Source organism: Candida orthopsilosis, assembly GCF_000315875.1.
Source record: "Candida orthopsilosis Co 90-125, chromosome 2 draft sequence".
NCBI classification, from domain to species: domain Eukaryota; kingdom Fungi; phylum Ascomycota; class Pichiomycetes; order Serinales; family Debaryomycetaceae; genus Lodderomyces; species Lodderomyces orthopsilosis.
In genome coordinates this window covers 1,579,736-1,597,303 of record NC_018295.1, presented here as the reverse complement: position 1 = coordinate 1,597,303, position 17,568 = coordinate 1,579,736, and the positions used below count along the sequence as shown (strand labels likewise).

General features: G+C 37.8%; 12 protein-coding genes and 1 non-coding gene across 13 annotated transcripts; 9 read left to right on the top strand and 4 right to left on the bottom strand. All coding sequences in view use genetic code 12, as the record gives it.

Annotated features, from left to right (window-relative positions):
* Positions 1–22: 22 nt before the first annotated feature.
* On the top strand, positions 23–1,168 carry CORT_0B07630 (hypothetical protein; the record flags this gene model as incomplete). The annotated part of the gene is made up of 1 exon (XM_003867858.1): positions 23–1,168. The coding sequence occupies one exon, from the start codon at positions 23–25 to the stop codon at positions 1,166–1,168; it is 1,146 nt and encodes a 381-aa protein (XP_003867906.1).
* Positions 1,169–1,379: 211 nt separating this feature from the next.
* On the top strand, positions 1,380–2,642 carry CORT_0B07620 (Mnn11 protein; the record flags this gene model as incomplete). Its single annotated transcript, XM_003867857.1, has 1 exon — positions 1,380–2,642. One exon carries the CDS (start codon positions 1,380–1,382, stop codon positions 2,640–2,642), a length of 1,263 nt encoding a protein of 420 aa, XP_003867905.1.
* A 56-nt stretch (positions 2,643–2,698) lies between these two features.
* CORT_0B07610 (Pso2 protein) lies at positions 2,699–4,912 on the bottom strand (the record flags this gene model as incomplete). The annotated part of the gene is made up of 1 exon (XM_003867856.1): positions 2,699–4,912. One exon carries the CDS (start codon positions 4,910–4,912, stop codon positions 2,699–2,701), a length of 2,214 nt encoding a protein of 737 aa, XP_003867904.1.
* Positions 4,913–5,068: 156 nt separating this feature from the next.
* Positions 5,069–5,623, top strand: CORT_0B07600 (Cin4 protein; the record flags this gene model as incomplete). Its single annotated transcript, XM_003867855.1, has 1 exon — positions 5,069–5,623. One exon carries the CDS (start codon positions 5,069–5,071, stop codon positions 5,621–5,623), a length of 555 nt encoding a protein of 184 aa, XP_003867903.1.
* A 465-nt stretch (positions 5,624–6,088) lies between these two features.
* Positions 6,089–9,151, top strand: CORT_0B07590 (hypothetical protein; the record flags this gene model as incomplete). Its single annotated transcript, XM_003867854.1, has 1 exon — positions 6,089–9,151. One exon carries the CDS (start codon positions 6,089–6,091, stop codon positions 9,149–9,151), a length of 3,063 nt encoding a protein of 1,020 aa, XP_003867902.1.
* Positions 9,152–9,241: 90 nt separating this feature from the next.
* CORT_0B07580 (Pga5 GPI-anchored beta-1,3-glucanosyltransferase) lies at positions 9,242–10,966 on the top strand (the record flags this gene model as incomplete). The annotated part of the gene is made up of 1 exon (XM_003867853.1): positions 9,242–10,966. One exon carries the CDS (start codon positions 9,242–9,244, stop codon positions 10,964–10,966), a length of 1,725 nt encoding a protein of 574 aa, XP_003867901.1.
* On the bottom strand, positions 10,953–11,723 carry CORT_0B07570 (hypothetical protein; the record flags this gene model as incomplete). The annotated part of the gene is made up of 1 exon (XM_003867852.1): positions 10,953–11,723. One exon carries the CDS (start codon positions 11,721–11,723, stop codon positions 10,953–10,955), a length of 771 nt encoding a protein of 256 aa, XP_003867900.1.
* A 519-nt stretch (positions 11,724–12,242) lies between these two features.
* CORT_0_Arg(CCG)_29 lies at positions 12,243–12,316 on the top strand. The gene has a single exon. It is a non-coding gene (tRNA).
* Positions 12,317–12,762: 446 nt separating this feature from the next.
* Positions 12,763–13,231, bottom strand: CORT_0B07560 (ribosomal protein L26; the record flags this gene model as incomplete). Its single annotated transcript, XM_003867851.1, has 2 exons — positions 12,763–13,127; positions 13,213–13,231. 2 exons carry the CDS (start codon positions 13,229–13,231, stop codon positions 12,763–12,765), a joined length of 384 nt encoding a protein of 127 aa, XP_003867899.1.
* Positions 13,232–13,858: 627 nt separating this feature from the next.
* Positions 13,859–15,481, top strand: CORT_0B07550 (hypothetical protein; the record flags this gene model as incomplete). Its single annotated transcript, XM_003867850.1, has 1 exon — positions 13,859–15,481. The coding sequence occupies one exon, from the start codon at positions 13,859–13,861 to the stop codon at positions 15,479–15,481; it is 1,623 nt and encodes a 540-aa protein (XP_003867898.1).
* Positions 15,482–15,493: 12 nt separating this feature from the next.
* CORT_0B07540 (Gon7 protein) lies at positions 15,494–15,808 on the top strand (the record flags this gene model as incomplete). The annotated part of the gene is made up of 1 exon (XM_003867849.1): positions 15,494–15,808. The coding sequence occupies one exon, from the start codon at positions 15,494–15,496 to the stop codon at positions 15,806–15,808; it is 315 nt and encodes a 104-aa protein (XP_003867897.1).
* A 17-nt stretch (positions 15,809–15,825) lies between these two features.
* Positions 15,826–16,242, bottom strand: CORT_0B07530 (Pfd1 protein; the record flags this gene model as incomplete). The annotated part of the gene is made up of 1 exon (XM_003867848.1): positions 15,826–16,242. One exon carries the CDS (start codon positions 16,240–16,242, stop codon positions 15,826–15,828), a length of 417 nt encoding a protein of 138 aa, XP_003867896.1.
* Positions 16,243–16,283: 41 nt separating this feature from the next.
* Positions 16,284–17,330, top strand: CORT_0B07520 (Atp12 protein; the record flags this gene model as incomplete). Its single annotated transcript, XM_003867847.1, has 1 exon — positions 16,284–17,330. The coding sequence occupies one exon, from the start codon at positions 16,284–16,286 to the stop codon at positions 17,328–17,330; it is 1,047 nt and encodes a 348-aa protein (XP_003867895.1).
* Positions 17,331–17,568: the final 238 nt, after the last annotated feature.

Here is a 17,568-nt window from a genome sequence, read left to right as displayed (position 1 = left end):
TGATTGGGACTATGTAGAGTTTATGGTACGTGTGGCGGAATATGCATGGCACCACCTTTTTCAAAGTTTTAACTCAAGACAAAAATTAGAAGCCACGTTAAATTTCAGGGAAACTGACGAGCAATTTATTCAATTACAACACAACCATAGCTACACCGTTGAAATGAGTTTCTTACGAGGCAAGGACATTCCACTATCTACGGAGATATTGTTGGGACTTTTAACCTCCATCAGCGCATTTTTGTTTGTCATCAAATATCGAATTTTCAAAGACTCACAAACGTCCGGATCTGAAGAATTGAACTTTCATGACATCTTAGTTCTGTTCATTCAATTGGTTCCCAGTACAACATTATTCAACCCTTGGGTGATTTTACTAGCCATCTTTGCTGAAATATCCATTGTTTCTTTCATTTTTTCGTTTCTGGTGTTGTTTGTTGGCAGTAGATTTGTTGAAAGATTTTGGGGACGCATGGAAGTGATCAAATTTGTTTTGATCGTTGGTAGTGTGACCAACTTGATTACTGTTTTGATTGCTATTATATCCAATTTAATTAGAGAAGATGCAAAGAACATGAATACTCCATTGGGTGGTGGTATATCCTACTATTTTGGCTTCCTTGTTGTATTTAAACAGTTGATTCCAGAACACAACATTGTATTGTTTCAAGGGTTGGTCAACTTTAGAGTAAAGCATGTGCCATTTGCGTTGTTGGTAATTTTGGGGCTTTGGTCTGCAATTATTAGTCAATCTCTGTATCCAGCTGTGCCATCCACCGTGAGTTTCTTTGCTTCGTTTATCTACTTGAGATTTTTCCAAGCATTACGTACAGAACCTATCTTACCAGTTGTTTCGAATGATTCAAGTTCTGGTTGTGTCTTGATTGGTGATGCGTCTGATACTTTTCAATTAATAGAGTTTTTCCCAGCAGTGACAAAACCTTACCTTGGGCCAGTGTTCAATCAAGTATACGAATTATCTGTCCTTTTGGGAATAGTGACTCCATTCAACGATGAAACAGTTCAACAAAGTAATACGAGGGCACAAAAGAGACTGGAACAAGTGAATCAAAGTAACAAGAGTATTGCCAGTTCTGTGGCCGAGAGAAGACGACAAATTGCCTTGCAAGTGATTGAAGATAGAATAAATAAAGAGCATCCAAAGTAAGTAGACTCAGTAATTAAACGAAATTTCTGTAAGTTATTGTCTGGTAGGAATATTTAAGGATTCAATCTCTTAAAACAGAACGAAAGCGAAAAGAAAACAAAAAAAAAAATTTTGAAAACATAATTTTTGACATCGATTCAAAAGGGTAACCAACCACAGTTGATCATCACGCACACATCTCAAATTTCAAACTGATCTGCAAGCCAAGATTATGTTTGGCAAATCAGGAGCATTTAAACCTCGATATGGTAAATCCAATCCGTCATACCTACCCTTACCTGCGACTTTCGGTAGACTCAATCAACGCAGAAGCCTACCTTTGATGATAATTGGGATCATAGTGGTATGGTACCTTTTTGCCCCCTTTTCAATACTATCGATCATGTTTCGCTCATCTTCAGTGCCTCACTATCCACCAGCACACCCATACACCACCAAACACGTCATTGAGAAACAATCAAAATACATTTATCCACCGATAGAACAAGCTTCACTTTTGAAACAATTGACCGCTCAGAAGTTAGTTCATCTGGCAAAAATTGACGACAATATGGTCCTCCAGCCTTTGAGTGTTCTCGATAATCCAGATCCAACGGTACAGAAGTTGAAAGAGAAAGATGAAAATGAAAAAGACCAGTTTATGAAAGCTAAGAATTTCTTCAAAAACCAAGATCGAATTGTATTCAAACCTAAAAGTTTGAAAAATTATCCTGAAGTCATTGTAGTTACTGCTGTGTATTTCGACAAGTATTCGGTCGATGGATTGGCGAAAATTGTTCAAAATCGTGTTGATTATGCCCATTTCCAAAAATATGGAGTCTATGTTCGTTGGGCACAAGAGTTCATTCCACAATTAAATTCTATGGTTGCGTTGACAGATAAGGAAAAATCAAAGTGGGTTAGATTGTTTTGCATGCGTGCTGCAATGTTTGCATTCCCACATGCTAAGTGGTTTTGGTATCTTGATGAAGATGGGCTTATAATGGATATGACGGTGAATATTCAAAAGAAATTGTTAAATTCAGAGGTTTTGAACCCGCAAATGTTGAGGGATCAACCTTTGATTCCTAAAACTGGATTGATTAAGACTTACAAGAGCATCAAAGCTGAGAATACCCAGTTGATACTCACTCAATCCGACAAAAAGATTGAGACAACTTCGTTTGTTGTTAGAAATGGACCAGTTGGTAAAGCAGTCACAGAAGTATGGAGTAATGAGCTTTATTTGAATTATCAAAGTTTCCCCTATGGCCCTGATTCTGCATTAACGCATCTTTTACAATGGCACCCGTTTGTGTTGAGTAAGACCACATTAGTACCAGCAAAAATCATATGTGCCGCACACTCGCAAAATAATGCCAACGATTACACTTACGAGGAAGGCGATCTTGTGGCACAATGGAGTGATTGCAAACTGTCTACTGAATGTGAAGAGATATTAAATGCTTATCAACCAAAAGTGAAGAAACCATGAAACTAAATGATGTACCCTATATACCCTGAAGGCCCTTTATAGAAATCTTATGTACTCTAAAACGTATTTAAGGACAAATTTTGTACTTGCTCAATCAATTCAGGTGTAACAGTTGCATCCACTTCGTTCATATGACCAGTCTTGATGCGTCTCAACTGCTCCCAGGTTCCAATAATGGACTCCATACGCTGAAGATTGAATTCATTGTGGCAATTGACAGTAGGAATTACTTGACCAATGTTGAAAAATACCACGAAATAAGCCAATTCTCGAAATGAAGAATGTTCACTATACGGTAGCGAATATATTCGGTACAACTCTTGATCGGGTTTATGTTTGCCTCTGTTTTTGGGAGCTTGCGATAGGATGTTGTCAATATACGTATACGTAGTGGTATTTGCCATCAAATCTGCCACTGCCTGTAAAGGTGTTGGTTGGATCGAGTCCAGGGATTCGGGTTCCTTCTTTCCATTTTGCGCAAAACTCCAACCTGTTGGTCTCAATCCAACACAACGTTCAAAAGCTTCATAGTAACGATTGTGATTGAAATAGTTGGATAACTCTTGCACTGAGCCAACTATATTCATCGGAACAAGATGAACAATGCATTCGGAACCATAGCCTCTCCCCAATTCATCATCAGTTAAGACCAGATCTAAGTATTCATCCTCATAAGTTCGTAGTAGATCATATTTGTTCTTCCTATTGTTGATGTTCAGCGCATATATGGGACAATGAAGCTTTTTCAGTATAGCAATCGCTAACCGTTCCTTGCCAATCACATAAGTCCCCACCAATATTAAAAACTTTTTCTTTTTCATTGCTGAAGTAGGTTTCCAGAAATCAGTGATTCTTGACTGTGTCAACATCCCAAACCAAGTGTTGAACAAGTCATTGCTCGTGATGTTGTCATCCTGGGCGGTTAAATGTTCAAACAATTGCGCAATGGTGTCACAGACCAATTCTTGCTTGGGGAAATTGTAGGTGGGGTTCATGTATGTTGTGTCTAAATACACTTTGTCGATTCTCAAAGAATCTTCAAACCTTTGAGATGAGACACTGAATCTCTTGAGCAAAGGATGGTCCAATATTGTCATGTTGACTCTAAAGTCTCCACAATGAAGAATGCGGTGTACATTCCCATCCAAACCGATGGACTCAAAAAGGAAAATTCCAGCACCAGGACAATGGTTTGCAGTAATCGGTGTAACATACAACCCTGGTGAATCCTCATCACTGATAAAACCACCATCAGCAACGTCAACTGGACCATAATCTCTGACTTTGTACCGTGTATCCATAGCCATTTGTTGAATGAAACGTGGATCAATTGAAAAGTACAACGTTAGCAACTTACCAGTAATCTCAGTACAATAAATAACTCGTTTATACTTTTCATCGTTATCATAATCGGTATCATCTTTAAAAACCCGATCATACGTCCATTTCTTGGATATTCCTCCGTAATGGTCAGCGTGAAAATGAGTCAAAAAGTATTTGTCAATAACAGGGTGTGGTGCAAAGCAAAACGCGTCAACGGATACTTGGTAATTTGACCCCAGCTTCTTATCAACAGGAAAAGTCATCGTTTTTAACGCCGAGATTTCATTTCTGCGCGATATAGAAGAACTTGCAGTTGTTGCCGGTGGTTTGATGATCTTTATCTTCTTTTCTGTATTAGTTTCAATGTTTATATATCGTCTTTTCTCCTTTTCGGTTTTCCGTTTCTTTCCATTCGTGGCCCCTACATTCTTTTCCTTTGGTAATGGTGATCGCTTGTTAAGAATCAGTGTAGTGGCTTTTATTTTTGGTTTCTCATCCACAAACGTCACGCGTACAAGACAGGTATCTACGTGATCAGTCTTTTCGCGTATGTCCAATGACGATATATCAAGTTCGCAAACGGGACAAAAGACGCTAGATTCATGAGATATAGGCTCGCGTGGATCCTCTGGTAAATCTTGGTCGAAGTTTGGGGTTTGAAATAGCAACGAGGTCTCGAGATCAACCTTAATTGTCGCCTCGCTGTCAGCACTGGTTCCATTCGTCTCATTCAATGGCTCTGATTTGATTATAGGTTCCACCTTTGCCGCTCTTGGGCCATCGTTGGAAAAACCGCCGTTAACTTCAGTCTCCTCTTTGATTTGATCGCATCGCGTCACCTTTACGAAATCTTCATTCTCTTTATTCACCTGCTTTTGGGTGAAATCGTAGATGGAGCGTTGGGTTTCTTGCTTTCTTGGACTGCTATTTTCTGTATCCTTAACCATTATTCCTTGAACTGTTCTAGGACATCGTTTTAGGTACTTAATTGGATTCTTTTTTGCAGCAAACGGCAAAATTTTATTTCTGAATCAAAGTTGCGGCTAATTTCGATTTTCACTTTGATTTGATTTGGTTGAACAACAAATTGTGCGTGTTCCGGGATGGGTCTTTTAACAATCATTAGAAACCAGAAAAGGAAGGAGAAGGAAATCCGAATGTTGGTTTTAGGTCTTGATAACTCAGGCAAAACTACCATTATTAAAAATATGTTACATGAAGATGTGAACAGCATTTCACCAACTATGGGCTTTCAAATCCAGTCGTTGCTTTATAAAGAGTATACATTGAACATGTGGGATATTGGGGGACAAACAAGTCTAAGGGCATTTTGGAGTAATTATTTTGACAAGACCGATGTTGTATTATGGGTTATTGATGGTCTCAGTTTGGAGCGAATAGAAGAGTCGTACCAAGAGTTACGCGGCAAAATTATTGAACAGGATAGATTAGTTGGGGTATATTTGTTGATTTCCATTAATAAGACTGATTTAATACCAGAAAGCGAAGTGGAACAATTAAAGGAAAGCGTGAGTCGACTTTTGCAGTTAGAGGAGGTAATTCCCGAACGAGATCATTGGAGCATTGAATTAGTCAGTGGCAAAACAGGTGCCGGAATTGAGAAAGTATTAGATTGGGTTGTTTCAAGAGAGTATTGATGAAAATGAAGCTGAGATTCCTACAGGGTTAAGCTGCAACTGATTCATGGACCGGAGGACACCAAAATAAATGAAGCTGAGTAGTCGTTGTATAACGAACGACTTCGTTTCCAAAAGTTGCGTCCTTTGGATGAAACAGAGGTCAATGTGGCCTATTAGTTGAGGTATGGTATGATTCCGCCTAAATTATGCTTAAACACCTAGGTCATTCATCAATAGAAAATATTGATATATTTTGATTATCATCTTGATTTTTCCAATCAAAGGATTAAGACGCTTTCAAAGCAGTATCAAATGAGGAATTAATGCCGATGAATAAATTATCATTGCTTATATCTATCCATTAATTAAAGACGGAAATGTATATACAAACGCGATATTCCATATTTGCAAAATAAAATAATCGCGTTCATAGAATACACAAAGCCGGATAGGAAGACAAAAAAGTTATCAACAAAAGCTTTAATGCACCAATTTAACTCCTTTGGGAAACATACTGTATATACAAAGAACTCAACAATATTTTTATCAAGGTTAGTGCTATATATATCAAAACCTACGACCGACTTAAACTCATTGTTTTCATATTTCCCTTATTGTTCAATTTTTACTTATTCATTCTACCCAAGCCACAAACATTTCATATATATATTTGTACATATTTTTGGGGCTTTTCTCAGTCATTTAAACATCGTTATCCACCGAAGAAACTTTCCTTTTCGTCCAATTCCATTGAGTGCGAGGATGATTAACGCACATAGAACCGACCAAACGAGTATTTCACTGAAGGAAAGCATGCAATCTCTATTAGAGAATTTTCACCATGTTGTCTCATCGGAGAATAATGACTTGATAGAAATACTTGGGATTGCAAAGCAATTGAAAACACACTTGCCGCCAAATGCTCCCTTTACGTTATCATCCATTGCTAGGGGTTTATACACCAAGAATAACCAACTTTTATCCCTCATCACCAAAGCAACACAAGGTTATGAGCATTATGAGACAGAAAAGTTCAAACATTTCATAAATGAATTGATACTATGGTTCGAGGATGGTAACATTGTATTGTTTGAGAAATACATTGTCCAAATAAATGCTGTAGCGGTTGATGATTCTACGACATTGAAAAGATTGATTACTCCGATCAACAACTTGAAGAACTATGCCAACTTTGTCAACAATTGCACTCTATACTTGAGAAATCCATTTATACTTGAAAAACTATCAACAATTTCAAAACATTTACGGGCCATATATGACAATTATGAGAATGTTTCACAATCAAGGGAATTGAACAACATTCTGTTTTCTGACATTCAATCATTCACATCGGTAGTGCTCAAACAAAAGGAGCTTGTGTCAAGCTACTTCAAGGCTGACCAGATTGTACGGAGAACTGCACACGCTAATGTTTCACTCAGTGGAGCTCTAATTGAATTGTTGCTTCTTGATTTAATCGGCACCGGAGACTATAATGCGTTGGCAGTTTTGGATATCACCAAGGATAGTCAATACAAGACACGCAGAACTTTGAAATATCCACCCTTCAGAGTCAACGAGTTATCGTTATCCCATTCAAATCATACCATTGACTTGAAGGCTATAAATTTCCTGTCAACAGAGAATCTAGAGGGCTCAATGCTGATACAATTCGAAGATGATGTTTTATGTGAAAAATGGACCAAGTACCTTTCAAAGTTGTGTCCGTTAGAACGTGATAACTCTCCAATGAGTGAAAAATTTTTGATACATTCAGAGTCCAGTTCTTACAACATGTCGGGGTTAGGAATTAATATTGTGTCTGATGCTGAACTTGTAACACAAGAGTCCAACATTCAACAGACGGCTAGCCATACTTCTTTCAAAGAGCTTTACGATCCACCAACACCGCCAGCAACGAAACCGAGAGCTAGTTCTGAATCGATAAGGTCGCAATATGACAAATCGTTGCCAATTATGAAAAAGGTCATCACTGAGCTGCGCAATAGTGAAGGTGATAATGATGAAGATGAAAAGTTGTTTCAAATTATAAATCAAAGGAAATACTCCGATGATTACCTGAATGATGAAGAGAGACCAAAATCTTATCAAGCAGAATACTGCTCACCAGAGAGTATCCAATCGACAGATAATGACATCATTGATGAAAGACCGATTGAGGGTTCACAAATGTACCAAAATAATGCAACTTCTGCCCCGGATTTAGGAGCGAAACCAAAAATGTACCAATTGTCAACTGGATCTGCTGTTGATATCAGTAACTTTGGAAAGTCACATCAACCATCCTTCAAAGGATATCCAGAAAAGAAACCGAGAAGAAAGTCAATCCTAACTTTCTTTAAGAAGTCATCTAGAGTTGATTTGAGTGAATCGCAAGAAACTTTGGCTCAAGAAAAAGCGCAGCTGCAATCAAGTCCAGTTGGCGACAATCAAACAAATATAACCGAGACTGACCCGAATCCAGAAAAAATTATTACCAGATCGGTTTCTACCATCCCAGCACCATTTGCTTTGCCATCTTCAACATCTACATACTTTTTCAAACCGCATATCAATGCATCAGTGACTAGTATTACCAAACAGGATGATTTAATTATACCAGCAGAATTGAAAGATGCCATCAACCTGGACAAAACATCTGATGAATATATTTCAGAGTCTTCGCCCAAAGCGATCAAAATTTCCAAATGGAAACCACAATATGGAAAATGGGAGATGGTTACCGCTGCTGAACATGTCTTCGTGAAAATTGCTATTAATCAAGAGGCACAAAAAGGTTGGTTTCTCGTATTCAAGGAAGAATATGATGAAGATATTGAAGATATTATAGATAAGCCAGTGTTGTTACTTGATATCAATTCAACCACAGACGTCAGATCATCTTCAGGGTCCGATCTACAAATCCAATCAAAGAATTCAATTAATAACGAAACGATGCAAATAATGATCAGATGCTCAAAAGGGGCACTCATTTCGGAAATTGCAAGCAATCTCCAAAGCTCCATCAATTCTATCACTAAAACGACTCGGAATCACCATTCGTTGAATTCCGCCAAGTTGCTCTCAAGTGAAACATTGTCTTCATCGTTGATGGACAATCCCAGCAAATCATCCACCTTCACTAGCTTGAGCTCATTTTCCAATTCAATCAACGCGGACGACTTGTCCCAGGCATGTATATTAAACAATCCTAATGCAATCCACACCAGACAAATTGAGATGACTATTCGTTTGCAAAAACAGCTACACTCCTACTCCCAGAGAAACAGTCCATCTTCGTGGAAGATAATGTCAATGATGGATTTGTGTGTGGACAGGATTATTGATCATCAGCAAGTTGTGTATCGTTTACGGTTGAGTAGTGCCAGTGATGCTATTAGTTGGGTAATTGCTGATGATAGAAAGAGTGAAACTATTGAGAAAATAGGTAAGGCTGGATTATTGATCAAGATCAGTGATAATGAGATCTACATGCTTGAATGTAGAGGAAAGAAGGAGTTTAAACAATTGTATGAAATATTTTAACTTGTATAACTATTAATTTACGAAACCTTAAACGATAGCCCTTTTTGTAAATTTTTTTTTGCTCCAATTTGCAACCATTCTTTAGACAACATGCATAAGTTAATTCTAGCATTCATCACATTAGCCACAATTATCACAGCTAGAGCTGGTAATCAAGATGAAGACACATTACCACTTTATCCCATCAAAGTTGTTGGTAACAAATTTTACAACAGTGGAACCAACGAGCAATTTTTTATTAAAGGTATTGCATATCAAAAGTCTCGTGAAGAAGGTGAAGTCTTTGATACAACCACTGAAACCAACTACATCGATCCGTTGGCCAATCCATTTACCTGTTTACGTGATTTACAATATTTGAAAGAACTCGGTGTCAATGTTGTGCGAATTTATCAAATAAATCCAAATGCCAATCATGATGTTTGTATGGAGGCGTTTGCTGAAGCTGGGATTTATGTCTTGGCTGACTTGTCAGAACCTTATGTTTCTATCAGAAGGGACTTTCCTAGATGGGATACAGAGCTCATGGGTCGTTATCAATCTGTGGTTGATGCTTTGCAAAAATATGATAATGTGTTGGGATTTTTTGCTGGTAATGAAGTTGCTAATTCTCAACTGAATATCGATGCAGTTCCATTTGTTAGAAGTGCTGTTAGGGATGTTAAGCAGTACATTCATGAGCAAGAATACAGAAAGATCCCAGTTGGTTATGCTTCCAACGATGATGCCTCAATCCGAGCAAATTTGGCCAATTATTTTGTATGTGATTTAGATGACGAATATTCACAATCTGATTTCTTTGCCATAAATGTGTACGAGTGGTGTGGATATTCCACTTACATGACTTCGGGATACCGTGAGTTGACTGCAGTTTTTGCAAACTATCCTGCACCGGTTTTTTTTAGTGAATTTGGTTGCAATATTATAACTCCTCGCCCATTCACTGAGGTTGAAACATTATTTGGATCAACAATGAGGAAGACATGGTCAGGAGGTATTGCGTACGAATATTTTGAAGAAGTGAACCATTACGGGGTGGTGCAGAATAAAAAAGATGGTACAATTGTCAAGTTGCCTGATTTCGAAACATTGAAAACGAGGTTCAATGCGATAAATCCTATCGGCGTACCGATTGATGAAGTAGAGGGTCGCCCTGGATTGACATGCGATATGCCATCAGACATTTGGAAAGTATCGTTTGAGCTACCACCAACTCCTGATATTGGCAAGTGTGAATGTTTGTGGCAATCGTTGTCATGTGTTGTGGTTGATACGGGGTCGTTTGATGAAGAAAGTTTACTCAAGGACCTTTGCTTCAAAGTAGATTGCGATGAGATAAATGCCAATGGAAGATTGGGCAAATATGGTAAATATAGCGACTGCAATCCTATGATAAGAGTATCGTATGCATTGAATAAATACTATGAACAAACTGGTAGAAGAAAAGAAATATGCACATTTCAAGCTAGAGGTGAAATTGCAAGAGTTTCGGTTGATTTGAGTACAAAGTTCTCCACAGATGGACGAAATTGTCAGACCTTATTGGATTCGACCAATCGTAAAAGAACACCTGAAATCTTTGAACCAAAACCTGATATTGAGGAAGTAAATGGCATCAATGAGGAAGAGGATGGTGAAAAGCTGACCGAGCCACCGAAGGATCAAAAAAAGTCAAAACCCAATAAGTCAAAGAAGGAACTGAGCAGCAACAAATACAAAACCATCAAAACACCACACAAAAAACAAACATCAAATGTATCTGCATTATCTCCACCATTCAAATACTTACTCGTTTTTATATCTAGTCTTTTTTAGGTCCCCAATTCAAACCCAAAAAGCCCGAACCTTTTCCTAGTCTGGCAATATTCGGCTTCTCAGGTTCAATAATATATATTCTTCTGTGACCTCTTACATCCAACGCCATATATTCAAACTCAGTTTTCCACCATGAGTTATCGACTTGTTCCAAAGTAACCACGCCTGTTCTACCTGTATCCGTCTCGACTTGAAACTTCATCACTAAATGGTCCTTACCATCCTTGGTTCTGGTCTTTGAGCTTTGAACCGGCCTGTTACGAACCCATTTATCAGCAGCAACAATTCCATATGCTTTCAATCTTTCACCAGCTGGAAAGCCCAATGCCTTTTGCGCTTGTTCATTTTTCTCAACTAATTTAACAGCCTTGTTGAATGTACGTGTATCTCCTGAAGGTAAAAGTAATTCTGAAAGTATGAGATAAATGACCAAGAGTGCAATTGCAGCAGCACCAAGAACAATTACTGATGATAATGAAAAGGTAAAAGCACGAGTGATTCTGTTGAGAATTCGTTTACCCTTAAAATCTTTATCATGTGGAGGAGAAGGTGGCGGCGGTGGAGCAGACTTTGTGGAGTAAGGAAGTATGGAAGATTTGTAGGTGGGAATCTTTTGCAATAGTGATGAATGTAATGATGGTGAAGAGGCGATGTATGATCTTGATATTACATTAACTGGTAATATGAATTGCGTAATTGGAATCTTTCCAAACCTAAGTGGTTTCAAAAGTGAAGAATTTGGTCTCAAGATATTCATAGTCGATGTACACTGAAGGGAAATAAGTTTCTTCGTGACTTCTTAAATTTGAAAAAAATTCAAATCACAGTTGGAGGAGATTGCACCACGCTACCAATTAATAATTTTGTATATTTTAGATTTCAATGGGTTAAAACAGCATGGAGACATTTGATGAAGCTATGAAACATAAGGGGGATTTGTAAAAGTACTCAACCAAATTAAAATGTAGGTTCTGGTAAAGTTTTCGTCGATTTTGATCACCATTGTCAGAGAAAATGGGCCATGAACTATGAATTGCAAGATATTGTTACCACACAATTCGTGGGTCATGAAATCAATTCTGCAGAATCATACAATTATTAGCTATACTTGAATACACAAGAGAGTATCCTTAAGGTTACGAGCTAACAAAAATAGGTCAAAGAGATCTTCGTATTTTGCTTCATATGGAGGGCATTTACTACAACACATCTTACAAACATTGCCCTTTGGCATAGTGGTCGACGCCGCCTCCTGAGCGGGTGTCTATTTCTCACAGTCCGAGTGGCCTAGTTGGTTAAGGTATTAGTTTCCGGAGTTAATGATCGCGGGTTCGAGTCCCGCCTTGGACTGTATTTTTAAAAAGCTTCAAAGAACCATGATTAGAGTTTTTTTTGCTATCATGGCAAAGGCCTGTTGAAGCTCATACTTGAGTATTATTGGAGATGGTCCACAAGTCCAGATCCCAATATTTGACTTTGATTCATTTTTAGTTGGCTAACCTTTTATGAACGATGTACTTATTTTTGTAGTCGTTTGAGACTACTTTCTCTCGTGCGTCTAGAGGGTTTACGTTTGCGAAGAACTCAATCTAATCGTAACTTGCTTTACCCTTTCAATCTGTGTGAAAGCATCAATCAAGTTAGAATCAGCTTCCACTTGGGAGTTTAATTACAAAATCGAGCTAATGGTACATTTCTTCCATCTGTATCGCCTGAAACATCTACATCTCTTAAAACCCATGTGTGATCCGCATAGTCAATAATGTACACAGAACCTTTATTAATTAACTATACATTTATTCCAATTTACCACCCTTTCTTTCAATCAAAGCTTTTCTGTCTTTGTCCAAGTGCAATTTGGTGATGACAACTTTTGATGGGTGAATGTTCAAAGGTACTGAAGCACCGTTGGATTTTTCCTTTTGTAATTTTTCCAATTGTACGGAGAATTTCAATCTGTAGACACTGTTAATTTTACCTTCTGAACCTTTCTTTGATCCTCTAACGACCAAAACTTCGTCATTTTGTCTGATTGGCAATGACTTGATGTTGTATTGTTGTCTCAATTCTTTTGACAATGGAGCAGACATGATGACTCTTCTCTCAACTGAAGATGAGGTGAAGTGAGCCTTTCTGGCTTTTGAACGAGATGATGAAACGTCTAATCATAGGTTAGTATAAAGCCTAGAACATTTAGCATGAAACAAGTAACATGAAACAAATAACATGAAAGCATTTTGACATACCTTGTGAAATCTTAGCCATCTTTGCTGTTAGTTGTGGATTAAATGAACTTCAACAGAATAAGAAAGTGAAAAATTTTTACTTTTGAGAAGAAAAAAATGATTAAGAAAATTTTTCTTTTTTTTCTCCAACAATAGACGCTACCAAAATTTATCGCAAAAGAAGATCAACCCTAGCACGTGACTCTTTATCAGTTTATCAACATCAAATGCATCAATAGTCAACGCACATTTATAGGGTATATTGGACAACCAATAAAAGAGTCCAGAAGACTGGTTTTCATTCTGCTATCTTGAAGCAAGTGGCATTTGTTGTCAACTTTTGTGTGATTGTATTACTTCTTTTGTTGCAAGATTATGATCCGGAATAACCATCTGGTTGATAATCCAAACTGCTTTCCGTTTCACATGGTGCCAACAGATAATTAAGAATTGCTTCTCCTTTGATCCCTCATATACCTTCTGACGCTAGTTTGGCAGCACCTTTAATGGGATATCGCTACAAATTAATGTCGTAAAATCATTGTCGCACTTCGGACACAAAAGAACCGTTTTTTACGCAGTAAGATATATATTTTTACTCCCCTGACAATCCAACAGTGAATAAGACTAGAAACACAACCCCACCAAAAATCACCTAATCGAAATCATGTCCGCAAACGACGCAGTTATCTCAGATGATGAAGATACGGAAATCGTCCATGGATTTGGAGCTCAACCTATATCCAGAAACCAAATGAGAACAACAAAACGTTGGTCATTCCACAACAATGCTCGACCAAATTTGGTTGACTTGCCTCTGGAAGTAGGTGGCCCACCAAGGAGGTTGAGTGACATTACCGGGATTGATGGAGTACATAAACAAATAGACCCTTTGAGCGAACTAGGAGGAGCACAGTTATATTCAACAGAGTCAGGTAGATTGTTTCATGCGGGGAAAATCATTATCGCCCTTGCGGGTTTACCAGGGAGAGGTAAAACACATTTATCAGTATCTTTAACCAGATACTTGAGATGGTTAGGGGTAAAGACCCATTCTTTCCACTTGGGTGATTATAGAAGAGCTAGTGCTGAAGACGACTTGACACATGACTTGTTTGTACCAAGTCCAAAGAGCGGCAAAGCTCATGCCTTGAGAGAAAAGGTAGCTAATGAATGCCTCAACGATATCTTGAATTTCTTTAAAAATGACAAGGGTCAAGTTGCAATTTATGATGCCGTGAATGCTATTCCTGAGTTTAGATTACAGTTGCATAAAAGATTTAAGGATTTGAAGATACAAGTTGTGTTCATTGAGAGTTTAGTCACGGACGACTCGATTGTAATGAAGAACATTGAAGAAGCAGCAAAGTCGTCACCAGATTATAACAATTGGGATTATGATGCTGCTTATAAGGATTATAGCGAAAGAATCAGAGCGCTTGCACCATTCTATCAGGAGATGGGTTTGAATCAAGAAGAAAAAGATTTGTCTTATATCAAGTTTATTAATTTCGGAGAGAGAATTGAATTGCACAACTCAAATTATGGTTACTTGATCAACAAGGTAGTGTTTTATCTCATGAATGGAAGTATAAAGTCTGGATCGGTATTTTTGGCACGATGCTACAAAAATACTTTGGACTTTAATCAGGACCCACCATTGGATGAGGAGGGTTTAAAGTATGCCAAGAACTTGACAGACACTGTAATAGCACAGCTTAAATCGGAGGGCAAAACTTATCTTGATAGAGTTGAGGGTAAACCCGAGTTACAAAGAGAGCCATCTGTGGACATGAGACAACCTGCTGCTGGAGTGGATGGTGTTAATGACAATTCTTTGGTGGTGTGGACGTCAGTAAAAAAGCGAACTATCGAAACAACCCAATTTCTTCAACAGAAGAACATTAATGTTAGACATAGGATTCAGTTATCTCAAAAGAATCCAGGTGTTGTAGGAACTCTTTGCGAAGAGGATATCGCCAAGCAGTTCCCTGAAGCTTATTCCCAGTATATCAAAGATCCTTATCATTATCGTTTTTCTCGTGCAGAGTCGTATCATGATTTAGCAATCAAAATCGAGCCATTGATTTTGGAAATGGAACGAATGAGTGGAGACTTGTTAATCATAGCAGATGAAACAATATTGAGGGTGTTATATGGATATCTTATGTCATGTTCTTGTTATGATATACCCACATTAGATTTCAAAACTGATGAAATTATTGAGATTAAATTTAATGCGTATTCAAATAGCGCGAAGAGAATAAAAATTAAGGATCATAGTGTATAGTAATAATAAACAATGTTACCAACTGCTACTTACACATCTGGCGATGCCACACATGACTTCCATCCTGGCGATGGTCCACATACAACTGACGGATCAACAACACAGATCTCTGATATAGTTTTAAATGCTGGCGGTGAAGATCGAGATAAGCCTAGTGCGGCAAAAGATACAGCAATGGGAGAATTACGAGCAGCACTTACAACCCTTCAAGATCAGATCAATGTTTTCCTAACAGAGCGAATGAGAGCTGAAAAGGCAAATGACACGGATGATATAGAGCGAAAAGTTTTAGATGAAGGAGTTGAGGAGGATAGTGAAGATGATTAATGTGTGTATATTCAAATCTACTTTTTTTCACCAACTATCTTTGTCATACTATTAACTGTTTTCTCGAGTGTAGTTTGTAGATAATCTTGCTTGATTTTTAAATTCTTTTCTGTATCCTTGTATCCTTTTTCATCTTCCGATAATTGATCGAGGTAATTGCCAGTTTTTTCCGCAATAAATGCTTTGCCTACTCCTTGCCATATCGTTTCATCGGGTGCATTTAACGCATTTAGCCTGGAATTTGTTGATTTGATAACATTTAGGTTTGTATGCACACGATCCAACTGCAAATTCACCATGGACAATTCTGCTCTTGATTTATTTAGTTGATTGTCCATTTCAATGAGGACTTTTTGTAAAGCTTCTTGATTCATGTTTGCTGTGGAATATAGTGGGTTATGGAAATGTCTACGTATTTTTTTTTCCTTCATCATTTTGTTGGTCAAAGATCTTTCCTTCAACCAAGGTATAAGCAATGTTGGTATTGAAAAGAGCTCCAATTCAAAGACTTGCCTATCATGGAATTAGATGCTTCTCAAATGCATCGTTGTCTTTAAATAGATTGGCAAATATCTCATCCCTGGGAGGTGACAAAACAATTGAACATAACATCAAATCGGAAACTAATCGACTTTCAAAAACAGGTAGTAGATTCTGGGATAAGGGCCACGTTTTTCACAATCAACAAACTGGCAGGTTTGAGATTCAATTGGATGGAAAGACTTTGCGCACGCCATTGGGCCTCCCGTTGACCTTACCAGAAAAGAAGAAACAATTAGCCTACTTGATTGCACACGAATGGACGCATTTGCCTAAAATATCTTTGAAATCTAGCGCTTTACCATTGACTGGCTTGGCAGCAAGAGCTATTGATCTAGAATCCAAGAGAAGTCAAAAAGAAGTTAATAACGATGGAGGTGAAGAAATGCTCGCAATTGAGGATTTAAAGCTCAGCATGTTGAAATATCTCGACACAGATACTTGTCTTATCTTTGCAGGAGCAAAAGACTGTGATGGGAAGTTGAGGGTTAGGCAGGAGGAACTTTATCGTCCTTTGATCGAAGAGTACAATGATTTTTTTACAAAGTATGGATTGAGCAGAAACTTACTCAAGGAGAATGAGAGAATTGAATTGAAGTTCTTGGACTGTGAAAAAGATGGCTTGAGAGGAAATAAGCAAAGCTTGAAAACTCAGCAAGTGGTGATAGACTGGTTAGACCAATTAGACATTTTTGAATTTGTTGCTTTAGAAAAATCTATTCTTACTACAAAATCATTCCTTTGTGCTGTGTCGGTTTTGAGATCCAATGTTTCTGATGAACCAAGAATGAGAGATATTTTCCAATTGAATAGGGACTCCAATGACCTTTTTTGGTACAAAACCGTCGAAGAGATCATAGAGTTGGGAAACTTGGAAACGATCCTTCAAACTGGTGAATGGGGAGAAGTTGAAGATACACATGACGTTGAACAACGAGACTGGTTGAGGAGTTTGACCAGTGCTGCTCTTTTAAGTCATTAAAGATTGTGGTGCAGATAAAGAATTTGTATATAGAGAAATAGAAACGCGTAAACAATTGATTAATCTAAAACAAAGAAGAAAAAAAAGTAAAACACACCTGGGAGGGAGCAGTTTTCACAACTGACCAGTTATAATCAATCACTTCTAGAAAAGAAACTCCAAGTATTAATAAGTATTTCGAAAGAGAAGGGGCCATTTTTAAAAAGTATTTCAGCTACGCCCGACGGTGCATTAAAAA